Source organism: Gigantopelta aegis, chromosome 6 (genome assembly GCF_016097555.1).
Source record: "Gigantopelta aegis isolate Gae_Host chromosome 6, Gae_host_genome, whole genome shotgun sequence".
Taxonomy (NCBI): domain Eukaryota; kingdom Metazoa; phylum Mollusca; class Gastropoda; order Neomphalida; family Peltospiridae; genus Gigantopelta; species Gigantopelta aegis.
This window is the reverse complement of record NC_054704.1, coordinates 54,999,356-55,023,417: the sequence shown is the minus strand read 5'-3', so window position 1 is coordinate 55,023,417 and position 24,062 is coordinate 54,999,356. Positions and strand designations below refer to the sequence as shown.

At 34.3% G+C, this 24,062-nt stretch overlaps 1 protein-coding gene across 1 annotated transcript in view; it reads left to right on the top strand.

Moving 5' to 3' along the window:
• The window catches only part of LOC121375527 (phosphorylase b kinase regulatory subunit alpha, skeletal muscle isoform-like), an 82,361-nt gene extending 67,120 nt beyond the window's left edge, over positions 1–15,241 (top strand). Inside the window, 7 exon segments of the mRNA XM_041503022.1 lie at positions 670–799; positions 1,493–1,591; positions 4,045–4,136; positions 8,579–8,722; positions 9,588–9,641; positions 10,028–10,234; positions 11,083–15,241. Of these exon segments, the coding sequence (XP_041358956.1) occupies positions 670–799; positions 1,493–1,591; positions 4,045–4,136; positions 8,579–8,722; positions 9,588–9,641; positions 10,028–10,234; positions 11,083–11,259 (903 nt within the window). The 3' untranslated portion in view covers positions 11,260–15,241.
• The last annotated feature ends 8,821 nt before the right edge of the window (positions 15,242–24,062 follow it).

Sequence of the window (24,062 nt, the reverse complement as noted above, 5' to 3'; positions counted from 1 at the left end):
TAAGAGAGAAAACCAGCTGGTGCTTCTAAGTAACAACAAAGGATTTTTTATTTGCACTTTTCCATAGACAGGCCCTGACTTGTAAAACTGAACATAACTTCCAACATGTAAATGTTTACTAAAACTGTATAATTTATGCATTTTGTGTTATTTTAAAACCTGCAGAACTTAGATTTCTTAACAAATAAATAGCTATTTTGTTATCTAATTTTCCAGTATTAATAGACATTAAATACTGCAATATTAATTGTGAATCATGGTGGTTTTTGGGGATCTTTTATAACAGTATTTTGTGTATGTTCTAATAAATGAAAAATAATTGCAAAAACAAATGGTGGTTTTGGGGGATATATGACATTAAATACTGCAATATTAATTGTGAATCATGGTGGTTTTTGGGGATCTTTTATAACAGTATTTTGTGTATGTTCTAATAAATGAAAAATAATTGCAAAAACAAATATCTTAAAAGTTAATTAAACATATTCTGGTTGGGATATATGAAGTGTCTTGGGTTTTTTTTACATATGATTATGATAACTGTTGACAAATTTGTTAGTGAAAAATCTTTGATTCAAAGACATTCAATCATGGAACAAACACTGTAATAAGGCCTTACTTATTTGTGATTTTTTAAGATTACAATTTCTCTCTTTTTTGTCATTACAGGAATTGTTGATCTATCTGGCAATGTTTATCCGCACTGAGCCGAAACTTTTCCGTGAAATGTTGCGTCTTCGAGTTGGTCTCATTATTCAGGTTATGGCTTCTGAGCTGGTCAGAACACTGAACTGTTCAGGTTAGTGGAACAAAGAACACAGTTTAAAATATTCATACTATTGGTCTTGTAATGTGTGACAAAATAACAAATAAAATAACAAGAATATGAGAGAAATACATTGTATTTACAAATTATTACAAATCACAGTTCGTAATGTATAGATTAAAAATTTTATTTTCAACTTGGTTTTTGTGTTTTTGTTTTGTTTTGTAGTTTGACTCCATGTAGCTTTTTAAAGTACATGTTTACACACCCATTAGTGAGAACATCATTAGTTATTTTGGTAACACATACTAATAACACATATGTGTGATAACAATTCAAAGATATATGACTGGCTGCTCCATACCATCTGTATTTAAAAAAAACATGATTATTATTGATTACACTGTGATATACAAGTTAACCTGAAATTAATTCATCTGCTGCTTTGGTTAGCTACAAGTGCTAGGGCCGTCAATAGGTTTTAGTTGGAAAAGATGTTAAAATTTGTTTAAAACCTGGTTTTTGAGGATATGTAAAAAATGGAATACTACAATCAAGTCTGTTTAATACCATTTATGTTACAACTTGTTTAAAAATGTATCCAACTAGCTTATGCTTGTTATGCATGTTTTAAAACAACTCGTAAGATAAATGGTAAATGACGGCCACTCATATACTATTCTCTATTTATCGTTATTTATAAAAATGTAGTTATTTGATCTGCAGTGGAAGAAGCATCTGACCACCTGCTGAATCTGAGTCCCTTTGAAATGAAGACGTTGTTACACCACATTCTCAGTGGTAAAGAGTTTGTCATCAACAAAGGTAAGTCTTACTACACTCTCTTCTTTTATTAGGTTTTGGCAGTAAAAGTATATGAAATTTTTAACATTAATATTACTTGAGAAATTTCAAAGTAAAACAAATGTAGAAATATAATGATGAAAGATTTTAAAGAGCATTGGTTCATGTAAGCACATTAACAATGAATCTGTAATCATGACTTTTTTATTATTGTTTTAATTACTAAGATATTTTGTTGACAAAACATTTTTGCAGAATTTTAAAATACACTGCACACATTAAAACAATATTTATCAATATATACTGAGATTTAAATTTTATTTTTTAAAAATATTTTATAATAAATTTATACTTATTGTAAAATTATGCATTGATATCCGAACGTTGCCAATATTAAAAATTAATTCCACTTTAAATAGTACTTGTTAATATGTTTTAAAAAGATATTTTTAATAATGATTTTCACAGCATCAGTGCATGTTTTGTTTTTTCATTATTCCTTTGATTTTTTCACTTTTGTTTTTACTTTTATTGGCAATTTTGCATTGTGTTTTCTTGTACCTTATCAAATTAACCGAAAATATATACTACACTAGAATATCAGAGAGTTCATTAATAGGTGGCAGGGAGCAAGATCAGCAGTTACTGCCACTGCCAATTGATCTACTTTTGATTCTTTAAGTTACATATACATATACCTCATTGCTCTCGGTAGATATAACTGCCTACATTTGTAAAGCAGCATCCTACTTTTAAAAGATAATGAACACCTTGCACTAATATACACTACACTGCATGACAATACGACACGACACAACTACACTACACTACACTACACTACACTACACTACACTACACTACACTACACTACACTACACTACACTACACTACACTACACACTACACTACACACTACACTACACTACACTACACTACACTACACTACACTACACTACACTACACTACACTTTTCATTTTAAAAGTACAAGGCAAATTAGACAGCAATTATATATAAATAAAAAGACAAAGAAATGTAGGTGGCTTCCAGTTACCAGCTGAAAATAAAATGTTATATACCAGTACCATATTATACCACACCTCACTATATTACACTTGCCTTTCTTTAGAGACAATGAGATAATAAAGTGATCCTAGTCCTATTTTACAGGCAGTCTTTTCTATAGTCTTTTAGATTTAACCTTGTTCTAGTGGCATAGAGATGAAACTCTTAATTAGTATTCTAACAGTGTATAACAGACCTTTATGTTTATAAGATGAGATTAACTAAAATTTAGCTCTTTAGACTGAATAAGTTGTAAATTGATAAAGAATACTATTTTGTGTTTAACAAAAAAAAAATTGCTTTACATTAATAAAAATTTAAAAAGTATTTTTAACTTGAATTCATTTTTAATTATCTATTTTATTTTAATAGTTATAGCTATAATTTGAGTTCTCAAATACAGGTAGATCAGTACACCTGATTATTAAATCTATATTCAGCATGAGACTGATAATTTGGAGTGTGATGTTTGTTGTTGGTTGTTGGTTGTTTTGTTTTTGTGTTTGCTTATTTTATTATTTTTTTTTTACTATTATTATTATTAATTATTTATTATTATTATTATTATTATTATTATTATTGTTATTTTTTTTTTTTATTTTTTTATTTAATTAATTAATTGTATTTTTATACTAGGATACTTGGTGGATAAACAATATTTTTATATTATCAACATGATGGTATGAGGATATTGAAAATACTTTGCACTAAACTAATAAATAACTTTAACCAAATGACCATGGGTATTAAAGGTTACTCCAACCCAACCTAGCTCTCTTCTGTTTCACACTATACTATGTAGTAAAAACTGTTCAGACTTTTAACACTGAATTAAAGTGGGAAGGTAATTCAGTGGTTAGAGCATAAGATAAATCATACTTGGCAGATTCACCGAGTCTTTTCCTGTTTTCAAAATGCTCATCAGCCTCCGCTAATTTACCAAAGGCCTTTATATGGGTATCTTATGTATTGTAAAGTACATATTTCATTAAAAAAAGAGACGCTATTGTGAGTTTCTTCTCAAATTTTCTACGTCAAAGTTTACAATTAACATAATATATCAGAATATCTTTTTAAAAAGAAGAAAAAAAAGTTATCTAACATCTCTCTGAGCAATGAAAATAGTTTACGCAAAAAATTCAGATTACCAATTTCATATTTTCCATAACCTATCAAGATCATGACATTGTAAATGATGTCCTTAAGTTAAAGCGTGAAAAAAAATGGGTTGCACAAAACTAAACTTTCGCGAGTGTTGTGTTAATCCAACTAAATTGTTCTCGTAATTTTCAGAGCCTTGTCTAATAACCACAATAAACAATGCTCCGAGTTGTTGATAACATTCCTTTCCTTGATATGTATTGAGTAGATTGTTTTGTACATCGTTTCACTGTTTCCCCTGTGTTCTCTAGTGGAAACTGAGTTTCAAGAGGATCGACGAATTTCTGTTCACTCAAAATACTGCAGAGATGAAATGAAAATGTTTGCCAGAAGAGGTTCCAAGGTTATCATCATGGTTTTATGTTGAAAATTATATTTCTAATGGTTAAAAGTATTGACTCAATTTTTGTATCACATGTTTCGCAGATGAGACTGAAAGACCCTTTTTTTGCTACATACATTTTTTATGTGCGTGTACTGTGTGTGCATTTGTAAGTGTTTGCGTGTGCATGTGCGTGTTATGTGTGTGAGTGTGAATGCGGGTGTTTGTATTTTGTTATGAAAACAGCAGGTAAGTTGAAGCAACTTTTATTCCTAGTTTCTTTCTTGAGCCTGCATAATCTGTTCTGAATGACCTGAGTTGATGTTTATATTAACATCTTGATAGATTCAATTATTTCTTTCGTGACTCAATATGATTGGTAGCACTAAATAGCTGACATAACAGTGTGATATTTTGACATTTTCTTCCCTTGCATGTGACTTAAGTATAACCAATGTGCATATATCCAGCTTTTTCTTCTTCTTTTTTTTCATTCAGATTTTTAGCACAATTAACAAAGATTTCTTAGCTACTTTACTAATCATTTTTAGATAAAATAATAATAATGTATTTTTTTACTGATGAAACTTTAAATTAACTACAGTCAAACTTCAATCACTCCACCTTCGATCTCTCGAAAACTTTGATCTCTCGATCTGAAGCGATGGTCCTGGCCGAGTTGCTATACAAACTAGTAATAATGACCTTCGAAAACTCAAACTTCGAAAACTCGATAATTTCCATCTCTCAACTTAATTCTTTGGTCCAGCCATAAAGATTTAATAGAGTATGCACCTCCAAAACTCGACACGTGTGGATTGATCAAACTGTCGTTGCCGATAGTATTTTAAAGACGAATATATTGTCAATCATGTCAATCAAGCGAAGCAAGCTTATCTCAGGTGGTCTTGGCCGTTGAGGATTAAGGTGATAATTACAGAATAATAGATCGCCGACTAAGTGGAACGAAATGATCCTGTGTTTAGTTGTCAGTATTCGTACATGGCGGAGAGCGTCGCTACGTAATACATAATTACAGACACAGTCTGGTTAACTTCAAAGAGCATTTGTAATAATTGTTAGCGCTGTTTGTTTTTACTCTCAAAGGCGTGAATCGTGTCAAACTTTAGCTTTTCTATTTATATATCAGTTAATGTTTATCAAATACCAGTCATTTAGTTATGTTAAAAAATTGATACATCATAGATCGAGCAATCTGGGGAAGGACCCGATAACGTGGGGTTTGCCAGATCGGTTTTAAAAAGTTCTGCTTTCTTGTCATCCAAGCAGTCTTGCGTAGGGTCCAGAAATGGGAGTGGGTGGCCAGATTGCGGAAAGAAAGTAGATGTGCGAAGTGTAAATAATTTTGTGTAAAACAAATGTACTTATAGTGTTTTTAGGCATTCAGTGTTTTATTTCTTAGTTACGTTCTGCCATGTTTTGACACCTGTAAAATACATCAACGTTACTTTCTGTTATTTATATATGTATGTAAATGCCTTCTTTTTTCGTTTTTCTTTTTTCTGTCAATAAATACATGTAGCCTATATCCCCAAGCATATATTTGAAATTCATATGGGTTATCGTTTTTGTTTTATTTACTTACTTTTACAATATACGCAAAATGAATGTACCACAGGTGTCGAAGATGCCAACAGCTGGGATGGGGTGGGGTGAGATGGGGTGGTGTGGGGTGGTGTGGGGGTGAGGTGACTGATATATTAATCCGCCTTTCAACTGGGGATGCAGAGTTCAGAGGTAGGTAGCGATGTGCACGCTTCTTACAATATTAAGCGAAATCAACCAGCTGCAATGCAGTTTCAAATTTGAACTCGTATATTAATTTCGAAAACTCGAACTCCTTGAAACTCGAACTATTTCCTCGTCCCCTTCAAGATCGAGTTATCGAAGTTTGACTGTACTTGTCTTTTGGCTGAGTACACTCATTACACTACATCTTTTTATACCTTGAAAAACCATATACGAAACAACGAGGGCCGAAACAACAAATGTCGAATTTGGGGTATTTTTTAGACACAGGTGTTCAAGCATTGTAAATGTATGTAGTTACATGTACACACATGTAAGACATAAACAGGTTTTGTAAATTCGGCCATAAGTTTTTAATGCTTCTGTTTTTTAAGTGAATGGTTTTAAGACACATATGTACTTGAGCAGGGTGAAATTGCCATACAAAAGACCTGTTTAAATTTGTACATCTGCAGGTCTGTGACAAAAATGTATGAAGATTATTATTGTTGTGGTGCTTTATTGAATTTTTTTTGCTATTGTAATAAACTGACAAAAAAATGCAGTAAACTGACCGAGCATTGCAGTGTTAAATTGACCTTTTAATTTAATTAACTCAGATATGCCATGGTTAAGTACTGGAGAACAGATTATGCAGATGTCAACAAAGAAAGTTTCGGTGAGTTTATTGTCTTGCCATTAAAGGGACACCACTCTAGGAACGTGCCATCACTCTAGTATATAAGTGCAATATGCAATTTATGCCTATCTATTGTTTCAAATAGATATTTGTTTCAAGTATTTAGGGCTGTGGTTGGATTCAGTTTTAAATGTTTAATTTAGAAAAAAATTATGCAAAGGTGAGCATGTGATTTCAAAAAGAAAGAAAGAACACTTTTTTATTAGATTGTGAAAACCTAAGAATATAAAGTTCCAGTTTCTGTGTTTGTAAAACTTCATCCAGACTCCAATGTTCTTCTCAGTGTATAGTTTGAGTCTGTACTTTTCATTTGGGTCATGAGTCCAGAGTCTGAGTTTTGAGTCTCGACATTTATGGTACAATGTATCATACATACATACATGTACAGTGGAACCTCATTATTCTGTTGTTATTATTGTTTCCTAGATGTCGGCCTTACTATGTGATTCATGAATCTGTAATGGCTCCATGGCTGGGATTATGACTCACTGTTAAAGACTCCTGGCCATATAGGTTTAACCTGGATTGACAGTGTTCTAGCTAGGATTTTGATGGGGCAGGGCGCTAATTTAATTGTAAGGCATTTTTAACGCGAAAATCTTATTTTTGAGGCAAGTGCTGAATATGATAGAATTTTTTACATTCATAAATATCGTATGCAATATTATTGTACTAAATATAGACACTTTTAAAAAAATCTCGTTCCAGCCAGTACAACACGACTGGAATGTGCCGTGGTATGTGCTATCCTGTTTGTGGGATGGTGTATATAAACGATGAAACTAATGGACAAAAGTAGCTGTTTTTCTCTAAGACTAAATTTCAAAATTACCAAATGTTTGACATCCAGTAGCCGATTATTAATAAATCAATATGCTCTAGTGGTGTCGTTAAATAAAATCAAACTTTAACTATTAAAATGTTTTACAAAAGGTTGGATCACCTAAAAAATCATATTCTTTTTTTTATTATATATAGTATTTATACAATTTAATGTCTTGCCCAAATGTAATTTAAAATAAATAAATGAAATAATTAAAAGAAATCAAGAAATGAAAAAAAGAGAATGATTAGAAATAAATAAAAAGAAATAAAGAAATAAAAGAACAAACAAATTAAAAAATTGACATAAGGATATATTTGTAACAAGTTGCTCACTGCATTTAAAAACGGCTTAGCTTTTGTAGACATGCTTTTAACAAAACACAGTTATGCCTTCAAAGACCAAATGACCAGTGTTGCTAGTTTACTCTGTGCCATATTATAAAGATGCATTGTGTAATTGATAAGGATTACTGACATCAGTTAAAACTATATGTATCTTGGTCTGGGTATTTGCAAAGGCAACAATTACTTTCAAAAATTTACTTAACAAAATAAATTTCGCATTTGACGTTCTGTCGAAGTTTATCATGATGGTCTACTTTCAGCTAGGTGTTTGCTAGGTGGTGTGTGGTTATGTGCGTGACGGTGTGAGGATTACTTCGCATTCAAGCTTTGTAAGACTGCCTGTCCGCTCGTCTGCAGTCATATCGACTAACAATAGAAAAGAAAAGAAAAAACATATTACGTTACTGCTGTCGGCTTTCACAACTGTTGCCAAACAATGTATTGTCAAACGTTTTTTAGTTGGGAATACAGACCCGTAACAACACTGTAGACGCTTTGAGAGGAAAGCAAGATTTTGTATTTTTGTTTGACAATGAATTAGGGCAGGGCGGCGATAATCAGGGTCGGTGCGGTAAACAAACACGGCAGGGTGGCACAAAACGGGGGCAGGGCGCAGCGCCCCTCTATTTATTGCTAGCTAGAACACTGATTGATTTTCTGAGTCCTGGAAATCATGGAAATCACATAAATTAGTGAAAAATCATGAATCCCTGATTGAAGATGATCATGTGAAGGTTGAAAAAGGAATTAAAATGTGATTAAAATTTAGCTATGCTGTTACGGTTTGTCACTCACAGACTACTATTATATTTATATGTTAAAATATAGGTGTTTTGTTCGTTAGGGTTTATCTCAGAGAGAATTTGAAGATGATGACGATGACATGGCCGACCGACAGGGCCAGTGGCTGCGACGCCGACGTTTGGACGGAGCTCTCAACAGAGTGCCTGTGGGGTTCTACCCCAGGGTGTGGAAAGTCTTGGAAAGAGTAAGTTTGCTAAAGCCCTAACCTCACCTTCCATAAAGGTGCAGGTTTGTTTTTGCTGCTTTTAGTGTTCTTTTGATAATAGACATTTGTTGAGTTATATTTCAAATGACATTTACTTTTTTTTAGGTGTCATTTAAAATTCTCTGTGTAACTTTTGTTGTATTATTACTTGAAAAATTATGAATTCTGGATATATTTTGAAGAGAGAAGAAAAATCTGCTTTTAAAACTCAAAGTCCAAATCAAATTGTTAACAACAACAATAAATTACTCTCCTACATTTAATTACCATTACATTTCCCTCAAATTTTGTTCAAACATAAATCGAGAAAACACCATTACAGTGACAAAGATTCCACATTCGAGACTAACAATGTCACCGATATCGACTTCGCTGAGATCGCGTAGGGCAAAATACATAGTTTTCTGCTGTCTGCCATTTTACTTTTTTTATGAAATATTCTTCAAGAGGGGTGGAAGCATCCAGAGTATATGATGTAATTAATATGGCATCATAACATTATGATGTATACATCATATCCTTTCACCCCTTTTGGCGAGTATTCCATAAAGAAACTAAATAGCAGCTGGCACAAAATTACATGCTTTTTGCCCCTTTGCGATCTAAGCGAAGTCGATATAGATGGCATAGTTATCATCTAGTATGTAGAATCTGTTTCATTGTAATGGTTTTTCCAAAATGTGGTGGAAATCTAACGAAAAATAAAGGTAGGAAGGTAGGAGAGTATTTGATCGTTTCAGACTTTAATTTGTATTGTGTGTTTTAAGAGACATTTGCTTCCTGTCTATTTCAATATAATGTATTTTAATTGTTATTAATATATATGTGTTTATTTCTATTCTAGTGCCAAGGGTTGTCAATCAAAGGATATGTTTTATATCGGGGTTTAACTCAAGAGGTCAGTATTGCAGTTTTGAAGATCACAATTAAAATGGGATTTTTAACCTAACATAGCTTTTTTTTTTTCTTCTTCTCAAATAGACAATTTAGATGAATTTAATGTTTACAATTCTCAACACAAAACTTGATATTTAAAAGATTCCAAACAGTGGAAACAAAATGAGAAGGAGACCCATTACTGTCGTTAAACTTTCATTCTTTCCCTTTACAATTCTTCAGTCTAAATTTCAGTTTCGCATTGGGGGTTAGCAAAGTATAAATTGACGTTTGAATTTTCAAAACCATTTTATCACACTTCTTGCCAGAGTGAGGGTTATAATCATAAATATACATTTCATGATGTGTGTATGTATGTCCTGTGATGGCGTATGTTGTTGACTGTAGATGACGTCGGGAGAGTTCAAGTTTGCGCTGCAGGTGGAAATGGTTCTGAACCGGATCCCGCAGCCCGAGTACCGCCAGCTGATGGTGGAGGCGCTCATGGTTCTCAACCTGCTGGCCGAGAACGACGGACTGCATGTCAACATGAACCTCATCATCGAGGTCGACCGCCTCGTCATCGACGCCAACAACATCTTCATCGAAGACCAGGTAGCTGTAATTTTGATGCTTTGACATACAAACATTATAATTCATTTTTCTTAAATCTTAAACACTTTTAGTGGTGGATCCAGAAAATCCATTTAGGGGGGCCCCAATGACATGAGGTGGAATGCCAACGGAACTTTGAGGGAGGTTTAAAGGGGGATTGAAAAAAAAAGAATATTAATATATAATAAAATTATAACTGTCGCAACTTATTTTCGTGCTTGTATCCAATTAAGGTTCAAGCACACACCTCAGCAATCTGGGCCGTCTGTCCAGGATAGTGGGTTAGTTGTTAGTTGGTTAGTGATTAGTGACAGAGAAGAGGGTGTAGTGGCCTTAGACCTACCCATTGAGTCCATAAGAACTCGTTCTGGGTTGGAGCTTAACCACTGCGCCACCGAGGTCGGTATCTTAAACACATTATTTGTCTCCTACCAGGCCAACTGGAGGCAGTTCTAGGTTTCATCTCCATCCTTCTGTCTGTCGGTCAGTTTGTTCGTATGTCAGTCAGTCTGTCTATCCCACATAGTTTTCTGGATGTTTTTTAACAATGCCTTGAGATATTGAGCTTAAATTGTGTGTATAGTTTTATCATGTACTGTTACAGATCAGATTTGACTCTCATGGCAATTAACTCTTTTTTCACAGAGTTATGGCCCTTGAATTTAGGAGGTATGAAAAACAATTGGGGCCCTTAGAGAACATGTATTGCTTTAGCATTACTCTCAGATTACTTGTTAATAGATTGATTCCATAAATGTATTTAATATAAATGTTGGAAGGGCTGGGGGTATTGTTCAGTATTCTTTCACAATAACCACATACTGATTGGGCAGTATTTTTATTTTTAGAAAATGCCTCGTGAAGCAACATCTAGCTCTACTGGAGTAGCAGGTATTAACCAACACTTTTACGACAATGCTCCTAGCGGACGGTTTGGAACAATGTCTTATTTATGTCGGGCATTGGCTAAAATGATGAACCTGGCTGTATCCCCCACCGACAATATAGACTGTGTGGTCAGCTGATCAACATCTACCTCTGGCTAGTATCAGCTAATGAGACAGTCTGGTGTGTGGTCATGTGACGGGCACTGACCAGTAAGAGGTTTCACCATGTGACAACAAATACCTACCCCAGTCAGTTGGAAAAAATGTCACTACATTGTCAGCTGATACATGTTTGTGGACAACCCAGGTCTTATTTATTCGTAAATCCCAACCCTGTGAGGAATTGAATTCTGTGGGAAATGTGTCATCAACAGAAATAACTACAGTAGAAAGATCTATATAAAAATGTTTTATTGAGACTACTTGGTGATAAGCTAAGATATGTTCCAGAATTGATCAAACCACTCACAAAATAACGTTTTATTTAAACATTGTATACATAGAGAAAAAAGGTGTGGTGCGCCTACCAGGCATAAAATAAATACTTATGACTGGAAGTCGGTTTACATGATTTTTTTTTTTTTTTTAACTATCATAGGTTACTGATTATCGAGTTAAGTGAAGTGTATTTGCGTATCCTAATCTATTAACTCAAAATTGCTTTGAAATTGCAGTGTATAGATGTCTTCAAAACGTTCACAACTTTTAATTTTATATCATCAGCTTCTTTCTTAAGCATAACTGCCTAATTATTTTTTTTAGAGCTTTGGAGACCAATGGAAAAAACTCTTTTTATACAAACAGAAATGAATTCCATAAAAATTATATGAACAATAATAATAGCAGCATTTGTTCTTCTTATTCTTGTTCAAATGATTTTTTAAGGAATTAATTTTTGTTTGTGTAGAAATCAGGTTTTTTCTCACTGGTCTCAAAAGCTCTAAAATGTGTTTGGTAATTATGATAAGACTAATGCCTGGCACACACCTACCGATTAATGCCGATTTGACAGTCACATTAGCATTAAAACAGTAGGTGTGTGCAGGGCAAAGACGCGACATTTGCCTCTAATCTCCAGTTTTGCACCAATTAGACTGTCGCATCGGCCGGTGTGTGCAGATACACAGTTTCACACTATTGCAGACTCGACGGTCGAGTTGGCATTATCGGTAGGTGTACACCAAGCATTTGAGGCACAATATGTACTAGTTCACCACATTACCGACTGGAATTTGCATAAATTTAAAGTTGCCAAATTTACATGCAGGTTCACGTGAAATATTGTAACCTCATTCACGGTGCCTCACACTCCCTCTGTGATCATTTTTGGAAGAGCCGTTATTTATTTATTTTATTTATGCTCTGTCTGAACCATATTGGTTTTATAGTCCGATGTTGGTTGCTAACACATGAAAGGATATTCAGCCATGCACTTGTTAAATGAGCACATCTTACTAGACCTTCTTGGATCTGGTGTTGATGGTGCAGTGTACTGTATGTCAATGGTGATCATACAGTTATATTACATCTGTGCAAGTGTTTTAGTTGCGTTGTCAGAATTTAAAAATTGCAAAACTTTTAAGTGCACTCACTGTTAATTTGATCAAGTGGGTGAGGCAACATACTTTGTTATGGTAATATACTTGTACCTCCTGAGTATGTAGAACAAGTGATTCGAACCAGTCATATTTCTCACCTCTTCAGCAATGAAACAATAATAGTGTAGGTCATCATGTTAAAAAAGCAAAAAAAAACCCCAAAAACATTGTGTAAAATGTTATGGTTTAGATGAACTTGTCAGCTCCAGGAAAATGCTACGCTCACAAAGTATACTAACAATAAAAAGAAAAGTGTTGTGATCAGTTTTTACAATTAGTAAAAATTACACAAAACACAAGTTAAGTAGAATAATGAGTGACAAAGGTTTTTTTAACTGTTATTTTATGCTACATCAGAAGCTAAATTTTCAGGACAAATTATGTCTGCTCTCCCCCCCCCCCCCCCCCCCCATCAAATAAGAGTGCCATCCTTTTTACCTATGGCAGCGGAGGACAAGAAGCAACATTATTCCAATCGCCAAGATACCTATATCTAGATTTTATCACCAGCAGGGTTGTGATAATAAATGGCATTTGTCTAGGTCTGTTTCCTTTTACTAATTTATTTTAACAATCTGCATTTTGAAATTTCAGATTGCAGGACGACATATGAACAAAAATGTTTTGTGTATTTATTAAAATGTGTATCCATTTTTAATATTTCATGAAAGTAAGATGTTAAAAATTATAATGTGAAACAAACATTTAACACAAAATTGAAATGCCACATTTTCTTCAATGCCGGGCATCCAGTGAGCACGACGGCCCAGATCCACAAAGCAATCTTAGTGCTAAGAACACCTATGTGCATAAGATAGTTGTACAATTAAGGTGATCTTAGCACTAAGATTGCTCTGTGGAACAGCAACCCCTGCAATTGCCCATGACAGTCGGCAATGTCATGGAGTTTTTAATTTTCCACAGCACTTTTTTTCCGTGGACTATATTCAGGGTTGGTATTTTTCAATGGCATGTTGTAGTTTTTTTGCTGTTGACATTTTCTTAATTGCAGGGGTTGAACTAAAGATAGTCGATAACCGATAAGTGATGATATTGATTGTATAGAAAGAGTAGGTCTATGAGTAAGAACAAACTATTGTGACGTTTATTTTAAGTTAAGTCCATTGTTTTTAATGTTAATTTTTATTTTTTATTTTTATTTTTTATTTCTAAAGTTTGCTTGACAAAATAAATGTTGGGCCTCCAATAGTTACTGGTCTCTAATAAGTACCAGGTCTAGGGACATTTTCAAAGGAATATACTCCAGGGTACAAATTAGATAAGCATCCCAAAATGGTAAGCATCTCAGTTACAAAATTAATCCCCATTAAAAACATTTTTAAAATCTTCATTAAAAAAAAAATATTTGTATGAAATCTTAGGAAGTTAGTAATCTTGTACAGTCATTAAAAACAAAATATTATCTATCTTCTGGGCTCAAAACTCATCAGAAAAGTATGGTGGCCCAAAACAAAATATCTGGGTAACTTGCATTAGGTAGCCCAAAACACAAAATATTCATATTTCAGGTTTGTTTTATACAATTGAAAACCTTTAATTATAAAAGATTTAAGTAAGCACATGAAATATGCTTCAATAAAGTAATATTGATTTGAAGAACCACTTCTAGATAGATATTGAAATAAGATGTTCTAAGTGGTTACGATCTGGACGAGGAAGTCTTTTTTTTATCAAGACTACACCCAATTACATCTGGTCTACAAAATCAATGTTTATAAATAGATGTTGGCAAATTACAGTAAACAAGGGTAAGCCAATTTTGTGAACCACAAGCAAGATTTTAATGTGGAATAAATGTTTTTTACAATTATTAATAGTGGCTCATATGTTTTAGAAAGAAGATTGTCCAAATGATATTTTTGAGCGACCAACACCCTTATTTATTTAAAGTCACCCAAATGACTGGCATTTTCGAGCCCTGGCCCCAATTTCACAAAACGTAAGCCTAGTTTTGCACATAAAAATAAATCTATGACTAAACCACAATTCTTATTACTGTTAAAAGTACAATAAATGTAGTTTGAAGTATACATATTTCATTTTCGTTCGTCACAAAAATGCTCCATCTAAAGTAATGATGTAATTTTCTGCATGAAATAGATGCCAAACACATATAAACGTATGTCCGGTATAACTGCTAGTCGCAGACGTAAACTTAAGATGTTTTGTGAAATTGGCCACAGATCTTGGGTCCGAAGTATTCAAGATAATTTTCGACTTTGTAATGCAACCTGTATTTTTACATGTACCATAGTTTGACACCCAGTAGCCGATGTATTTTTCGTGCTGGGGTGTCGTTAAACATTTTTAGATTATTCTGACACATCTGAAATTGTAATTTAGTGTAGAAATATATCTGGTATGAATTAAAAAACATTGTTCTAGTTCAGTTTCCCTTTTTATTGAAATCCAATTTCATGTTGCTAACATTTCCAGTTTGTTAAGAATTCATTTACAGATTTTGACATGTTAAGGTAACAAATAAATTAATATGGAATGTTCTTATGGTGTCCATTTTTTGTTTCTGTTTATAGTAAAATGATTCACAAGGAGTGACCATGAATAATTTTGATTTAAACTAATAAAGGGGCAGGCATTTGAGTGCTCGCTTGAGGTGCTTGCATCGCAGGATCCAGGGCTTCCAGATTATGGTAGCCCCACTCTCATGGCTAGTGATATTCAGTGTTGGGCTAGTAAATAACTATTATTGCCATGCCCGACGGCTAGTGATAAAAGGTCGGATGTTGCGATTAAGACTATTTTGTATATATGAATATCCTACCCCTACCCCAACGTTAGTCTTTTTAAGCTCTATCTCCCTCTTTAGGTGACATGATTTTTACTAGTATTTAGTAACATTTTATTAACTTAAAGTAAAGTAGGGATAGTAAATTTTTAATCATGGCTAGTAAATGTTTTAAATCCCTGATCCCATGGCTAGTGGATTTTATAAAAATTCTACAAGCCCTGCAGGAATGAACAATCCATTCAGCCGATTGTTTTTTTTCTTGTACCAACCAGTGCACCACAACTGGTCAAAGGCCATGGTATGTACGTTCCTGTTTGTGTGATGGTGCATGTAAAAGATCCCTTGCTGCATTAGGAAAAATGTAGCAGTTTTCCTCTGATGATTAATTGTTAGAATTACCTGTTTGACATCCAATACCTGACGATTAATTAATGTGCTCTAGTGGTGTCACCATCATATGTTTTTTGAGTTTTTCTGAAAGCTTATTCCTTACTATTACTATCAGTAACATGACTTCTTGTTTGTATATTTACATATTATTTCTTAACGGTAGTCCAAACCTAACCTCCCGAAATCCGTGAATTTGACCACGTTGGAACAGGATATCGTCAACTCGCCAAAGAAGGTGACAATGCTACTGAAATTCACAACAGATTATTATTTGTTCAAGAATTTTAACACCTTCATTCATGGTACACAGTCTGGAGATAATGAGTCTGAAGGTTGTGAAAATAGTGATTGATGAGCCAGCCACTTCTATTGTGTAGAAATATTTTGTCCGTCATTGCTTTCAGTATCTACATGCAGTTCTACAAACATTTTGACTGCCCCTCGTAGATTATGCCACTGTTAACAGTAGCCTACAATATTTTAAAAGACGATTGTATTTTTGTTTTTGTTTTTTTTTTTTTAGATAGTTGATTGAATTTGATCACAAATGTTGAATAATTACCTTCATTTAAGTACGATATAGTTTTCAGCTTTTATTTATTATGGACATCACATCCCTGTGTATATTATTTTCTGTACTGTACCTCTATTATTATGTAGTCATCAGACAAAACCCACTACATTTTTCCTAATGCAACAAGGGATCTTTTATATCATTGTGATGCACTGGCTGGAACGAGAAATAACCCAATGGGCCCACCGACAGGCCAGTTGGTTCTGTTCTGAAAGGGATTGACAACACGCGGGTAAAACCAAGTTATATTAAGAACAGCCAGTCTGTTCTGTTCTGAAAGGGATTGACAACACAATGGAGTAAAACCAAGAGTTTATTGGGAACAGCCAGTCTGTTCTGTTCTGAAAGGGATTGACAACGCACAGGGGTAAAACCAAGAGTTTTATTAACAGCCAGTCTGTTCTGTTCTGAAAGGGATTGACAACACCCAGGGTAAAACCAATAGTTGTACTAAAGTACTAATCAAAATTATACCCAGGTGATTTTCCAGTCATATATTATTTATGAAAATCCCTGGAATAAAAAACATAAAAATGTGTCAGTATTATCATGACCTGTTACGGTATTCAAACAACCGGTACCTAAAATGACAATAAATGACCTGTTATAGATATACTACTCAAAAGAATTTAAGGGTCAGATGATATTTTCGACATTATTTTCTGAATGTCAATTATATTAGCTAGACCATGTCACGCATGGTATTGTTCCATTTTGACGAAAGTGGGTCTAAGCAACCCATAAATGAATTAAAATCCACGGTCATTGACACTGTCGACTAGTTCTAATGGCGAAAACATGCTTACATTTGCACGTAAATTAGGACGAAAGCGAAAGGTCTGCTAAGTGCCCATAACTTGCTTTTTCACAAAGCGCTTCATTTTCACGCTTTGCACGTGTATTCCATGTTTTCAATGCTGAATTTCCGTATAATTGGAGCTTGCGTTCGTGTACGGTGCACACTCCAAATTCGACAATGGTATGACTTCAACTGACTATCGAAGATCGAGGAAGGGCTATTGCTTGGCTTCAGGATGGCAATACGCAAAGAAATGTTGCTCTGAGACTTGGTGTCAGTCAGAGTGTCGTTGGCCGACTGTGGCAACGGTACCAAGCAACGAATTCTGTTCGAAATCGTCCACGTTCGGGAAGACCCCGAAGCACTACAAATAGAGAGGACCGCTACATCACCAATATGGCTCTACGTCAACGCACAACCACTGCACGCCGATTACGTGACAATCTGCGGACTGCGACTGGAACTCGAGTGTCTGATCAAACCATACGCAATCGTCTGAGAGCCAATAATCTATGCTGCCGTCGCCAGGCTGTTCGACCACCACTCCTACCACATCACGGGTGCACGCTTCATCTGCGGTGGCAACGTGTTCAGTGGGGTCGAGTGATGTTCACTGATGAGTCCAGGTTTAGTCTCCAGTTCAACGACGGTCGGGTTCGTGTCTACAGACGTCCTGGGGAGCGCTTCGCTGACGTTAACGTTAGACAACGTCACCGGTTCGGTGGTGGCAGCGTCATGGTGTGGGGCGGCATCTCTATCCACCACAGGACCCCCCTCTATGTGGTGGATGGCAATCTGAATGGAATCCGCTATCTGAATGAGATTATCCGGCCGTTGGTTCTCCCAGGCCTTCAGCAGATTGGCGGCGGGGCAGTTCTGCAGGATGACAATGCCAGACCCCACCGTGCCAGGGTGGTAACGGACTTTCTCAGACAACAAGGTATCGCCAGGATGGATTGGCCAGCATATTCGCCTGACTTGGCCCCAATAGAGATAGCCTGGGACGAATTAGGCAGGAGAGTTCGGGATAACCATGCCCATCTGGCCAACCTTCATGATCTGGGTCAACTTCTTATGGCAGAGTGGCAGGCCATTCCCCAAGAGTTCTTCAGACGTCTGATCAACAGCATGAGGCAACGATGTGTCGAGTGTATTCGCGCCAGGGGTGGATTCACACACTATTAAACGAATGTTCTAATGTGTAAAATCCATGTTTGACAACCTTCAACTTTGACAGCATGTCATGTGACTTTCTTGTATACAGTGACGTTTATTTGTTGTTTTTTTGTAAATATGGAACAATAAATAAAAAATTTGGTGTAGTTTACATCATCAATCTAATACACTCTGAAACTTATTTGGTTATACATTTTTGACCCTTAAATTCTTTTGAGTAGTATAGAAATATGAGATCTATTTACAATTTTACTGCAAAACATATGTAATATGAAACAGACTATAACACCAAGTTTGATATTGAACACGCCTGAGACCACCTCTCTGCTTAGCTTAGTACTTGTGATTCCACCTGTCAAGTGTAATCAATATAAACCTACCGGTTGTTTGAATACCATAACAGGTCATGATAATACTGACACATTTTTATGGTTTTCATTCCAGAAACTAATATATAAGACTGGAAAATCACATGGGTACTTAAGGACAATCGCCTGAACCCTCCCTCAATCTGACACTGATGACCATAAGTGAATCACTACCTTTGGGACAAATGCTACTCTGGTTCTGTGATCAAAAACAAACTAAAGTGTTTACTTTCACACATTTATTTTATATAAGAAAATAAGAGTAAAAATAACAAAGATATTGAAATATATGTATAGATGTACTGCAGCACACACAAACTCAAATATAATATAACAGATGTACCAATCAACATTTTTCTCTATAATGAATGTTACTCACAAAATGTTATTTATTGTTTTGTTTTTCTCAAGGTTTTTTTAAAAATATTATTTTGGAAAACCATTAAAAATTAAAACCAAACAAAAAGCAACAATGTGTTACAAAATGTTAAATATCAGATGTTAAATATCAGGAGATGACTGTACAGATCTTCATTTCCAATAAAGCCCATTTCACTTTTATTAACATTACAAAAAATCCTGTGGATAATCTACAATGCAGAATGATGTCATGTATACAATGTTCGGTGTTTTCAGATAAAGTTTGGAACATTTAGTGAAGGTATTTTGTAAGACGCTTTGCAGCACTTCGCACTTAACTTCTTTTTTTTTTATTGGGAATTCAAAGTAAACGGTAAACTAAATTATGAACCGTATAGCTTTTAATTTTAATTTAATGTAAACCTTTAAATATAAAATAATTTTTTAAAAAAGGAAGAAAAACAACTTTTGACTGAAAAACCACCTAAAATCGGGAAACTTGCACAATATTTAATCAGAAATAGAACTTGTTCTTCAGAATTATAAATTAAGTAACATCAAAATACCATCATTAATTTATTTCATTACTGCTACAGAAACAATTTTTGATTGGTAAACAACTTGCCATATTCATTCATATATGAAATTTTAAATATTACTAATTATGTACATGTGTGTATAAAATGTATCTAGGACCTATGCTAATAAATCTTTTCCACATAACTTTAAATTTTAGATTCCGGTCCATGTAGTTCTTCCATGGTTATATTACAGTGAAACTCCACTGAGAATCTGGGCCCGGTAACATAAAGCACATGTCACACTTACGTCAGACATACACCATACATAATGTATGGCGTACGTCTGACGAAAGTGTTACGAGTGCTTTGTGTTACCGGTCCCAGTTTATGGTGTTCCATACACAAAGTCTGTGCTTGTATATAATGTCATATTTAATCACATTGTGCTGGATATATTCATCACAACGCACTACGGTTAAAAAACTTAATCACATTGTGCTGGATATATTCATCACAACGCACTACGGTTAAAAAAAAACCTAACAACATGAAATTGAAAATAAAACAGAATATGTGCAGAAAGAAATGGACATTTTTTGTGTTTAAAAGTTTGGTTCTCCAATAAAATATGAATCGTGAAGATCACCACCATGTGACATATTTATCCATTTATCTCCCATATGATTCAATAAATATACAATGAAATAAATTGCCAGTTTTTTCTTTCATCTATGATGCATTTTTCATATTTATACCTCTTACATACAGGTAATATTTTGTTTTTAAAATTTTGATTAGGGACGGTACTTAGCAATCCTGAATAAATTACTCCCTGACATAGCATGTATTATTTACCCTGGTAATAAGTTAAAATTTGTTTAATGACACCACTTGAGCACATTGCTTAATTAATCATCAGTTACTGGATGTCAAACATTTGACCATTTTGACATGTAATCTTCAGAGTTAACCAGTTACATGTGTGCCATTTTTACCTTGATAAAGTCCCAATTAAAACACAAATATTGCATTAGACAACAGGATCAACACACAGTCCGAACAATTACCCACACCGTACATTTAAGGAGCCATTCACAATTAATATCTTCATGTGTGCAAGTCATACACTAGGTGGGAGGGGCTTAATGCCAGAGAACACTTTTAAAACAAAAAATATTCATAAAAATATTTGTTACAAAATAAACTCTTTTTTTTATTTACACCTTTAGGAAGGAGTGGGGATGTTCTAGAAAGAAAAAAAAAATATATATGTATGGTTTATTCACTCACAATTGTTTTGTATAAATTGTGAATGACCCCTAACTAATATTAAAATATTATATTAACTAGTGTGTTCTAGTCTAAACTCAAGCCCATTAAAAAAGTTGCTTGAGACATCGGGATAGTGTAATTTAAAAATGTACATATTTGGCATGCGATTGCACTTTGGCTTAAGTAATATGAGCTTCATATGTATTGCGCAACATTAGCTTTTTAAACAATAAACATCTTTTTACATGTTCTTAAACATTCAACAACAAAACAAAAAACATTATAGTACACATGGATTACACTTTTAGGCTGCAGTAGAACTCAACACTTTTATTGTTTATTTACAGGGGTTTTTTCCAGTGGTATTTTTAATGTATCATTTATTTTTAATATTTACATGCAGATACCAGTCACTCACAATCAAGGCTTTTTAGTTTTTATTTTGGTGGGGAATGGGTGGAGAATACGGATGGATCTAGATATGATGAGAGGTCACACATTCATCTACTTATTAAAATGAAAGAGCTGGAAAAAAAAACCCACCCCAAAAAACCCATGTGGTTGTTTTAATATAAAAATTTATGAATGAGTTGTTTCCCCAACCCCCACCATCAACATGTAACAAATGAATGCAACAATTATGTCAAAACAATTGATGACAGTGATGTAAAATTGTACAATTTGAACTTACAAAACAACAAATTTGTAACTGCATATCAACATTTGCAAACCATCATTGAACTATGAGTATACTGGCGTTGTCAGATGTCCCTACAAGTATAGAGCAACCTAGTGACTGATAAATCAGAAACAGATTATGCTGTTTTAAGGTAAATAACACACTGATCTCCTGGACTGTGCAAAACAAAGTCTGCTGGCAGTTTTGGAGTTAAATCTAGGTACCAATCGTGATCCCCTACCTGGTGTAGATATCTGTCAGTGTGTGTGTGTGTGTGTGGGGGGGGGGGGGGGGGGTTACATACGGTAGTATCAGTTGTCAGCTATAGCCACAAGACATAAGTACCTATCGGAACCGGAGACAAGGACTGGGATGTGGAGGTGGACAGTGAAAGAAGTTGAAAGATATAAGAGTAGTTGCCAGATCAGGAAATAATTAGATGGAATTGAAAGGCGAGAAAAGAAAGGGGGAAGTGAGATAAAAAAATTAAAAAAAGCAAGAAAAAAAGCTATAGTTTCACGATTAACTAAATTTGTTATTTAATACAAGAATTCCAAGTAATTAAATGTCTTGCGTAACTCTAATTTTTCCAATGCACTGTGATGAACATCCACAGCTACAACTATAAACTAAGTTTGATTGACCTAGGACATGCAGTTTGTGAGAAACTGATCTAAACGTGAACCTTTAACACTGGAAAGGTAATACGTATATCTCATCGTTAGTTCGTTAAGGTGAGACAAAAAATTAACAATGTTAGAAAAAGGATTTATACTATTATTGAAACAGTTCTATGAATGAATGAATGTTTACCGATATCCCAGTAGTTCTATGATGAACTTAAATTATGATTTTGATTGTCTGCAGAGTGATTGAAAACAACTCCCTGAAGTTTACTGAGGATGGCAGTCTTCATGTCTGTTATACATACTTAGCAGCGGTGTCTGTACCCATAGCAACAAGCAAGTCACAATGCAAACAAAAATATCATATGGAATAAAGACTGTGCATATCATGAAAATAAAAGCAAATTTCAGACAGAAAGGGTTAAATATTATGGAGAGATATGTGTATGGTTCATTAATTATGCATGCATACAGTGTAAATTGTGTAACATGCAAGACTAGATTAGAGTACTTCTCTTTAACTAGGGCTTTGCATTCTCTTAAACATCTAAAACATGTACACTATCCCCCACCAAAGTAAAACTGTTACTCACTTTAAAAAAATTAAATAATAATAATAATAATAATAATACAACCTGAGTATACTCACAAATATCACAAGATGAGGAATGGACTAAAATTCCTATTATCGTTCATGTATCTATAAAAAGAGTATATTGATAAGCAGACGAATACTGAGGTTTTAAAAAAATTATATACAAGAACACTTTAATTAATGAACCACAGAAATGAAATTTTGCGTAACAGGAAGGTAGAGTAATACAATGGCATCCTATTGTAGCTTGTCATTTTCAAATGCTTTGGCAGTAACAATATGATAAACATTTAGCCACTGTGAATTTATTATGCAACTTTCCAATTCTCCAAACCTCTTGTATGCAAAATGAAAATGAATAAAAGTGACGTTATTATGAGATTCCAGAGTCTGGCCATCCCGTATTTCTCAGACAAACGAGAGCCACTGAACATGCAAATTCTTGTATTAGCTCTGATTAATATTTAATTAATCGTAAAATATGTTTGCCAAATTAAAAGTTGAATTTATAATTGACAGTATCACCAGTGACAGCTTAAGGCACCACGCCACCATCTGTCGAGTCGTTACTTGTTGTAGCAGCTTAATACAGTCTTGTTTTACAAATAGTTCCTCATTAAAAAACCAAAACAAACCACTACAAAATACTGATACGCTTTTTGAAATCTTTCTTTGATGATGACATGTAGGTTGACCTCTGTAGTATTTAAATAACCCACTGGTTTGAAGTTACTTGTTATATGTAGCACCAACTGATAACAACTGTGCAAGTGGTATAGTGCCACTTGTACAACAGCAACACGAGGCAGTGCTCTGGCATGTGGGCTGCTAACTGAACAATTTTGTGATCGACCCATGCTGATTTTTACACAGAACATGTTGGTTGAGAGCATTGCCTAAAAGTAGTAGTCACATGACCCTCTCGACAGTGTTGTATTCTTCACAGAATATATTTTGACATACAAATTGCATTGAACTGCATGGAGTAATTAATGGTGGTATGTAACCATAACACTTCTCTGAAATATAACAATATTAGACAGACTATTGGTTTTAGCAAGGAATGAAATCAAAAGGGGAAGGGAATTTGTTCAACATATGTTTGGTACGTGTTGGGCTTCATTTCATATTTAAATGATTACCGTAACATCTCAGAGCATTTTAATTAGGAAAATATTTCAATTTTATAAAAACAACAAAAACACAACAGGTA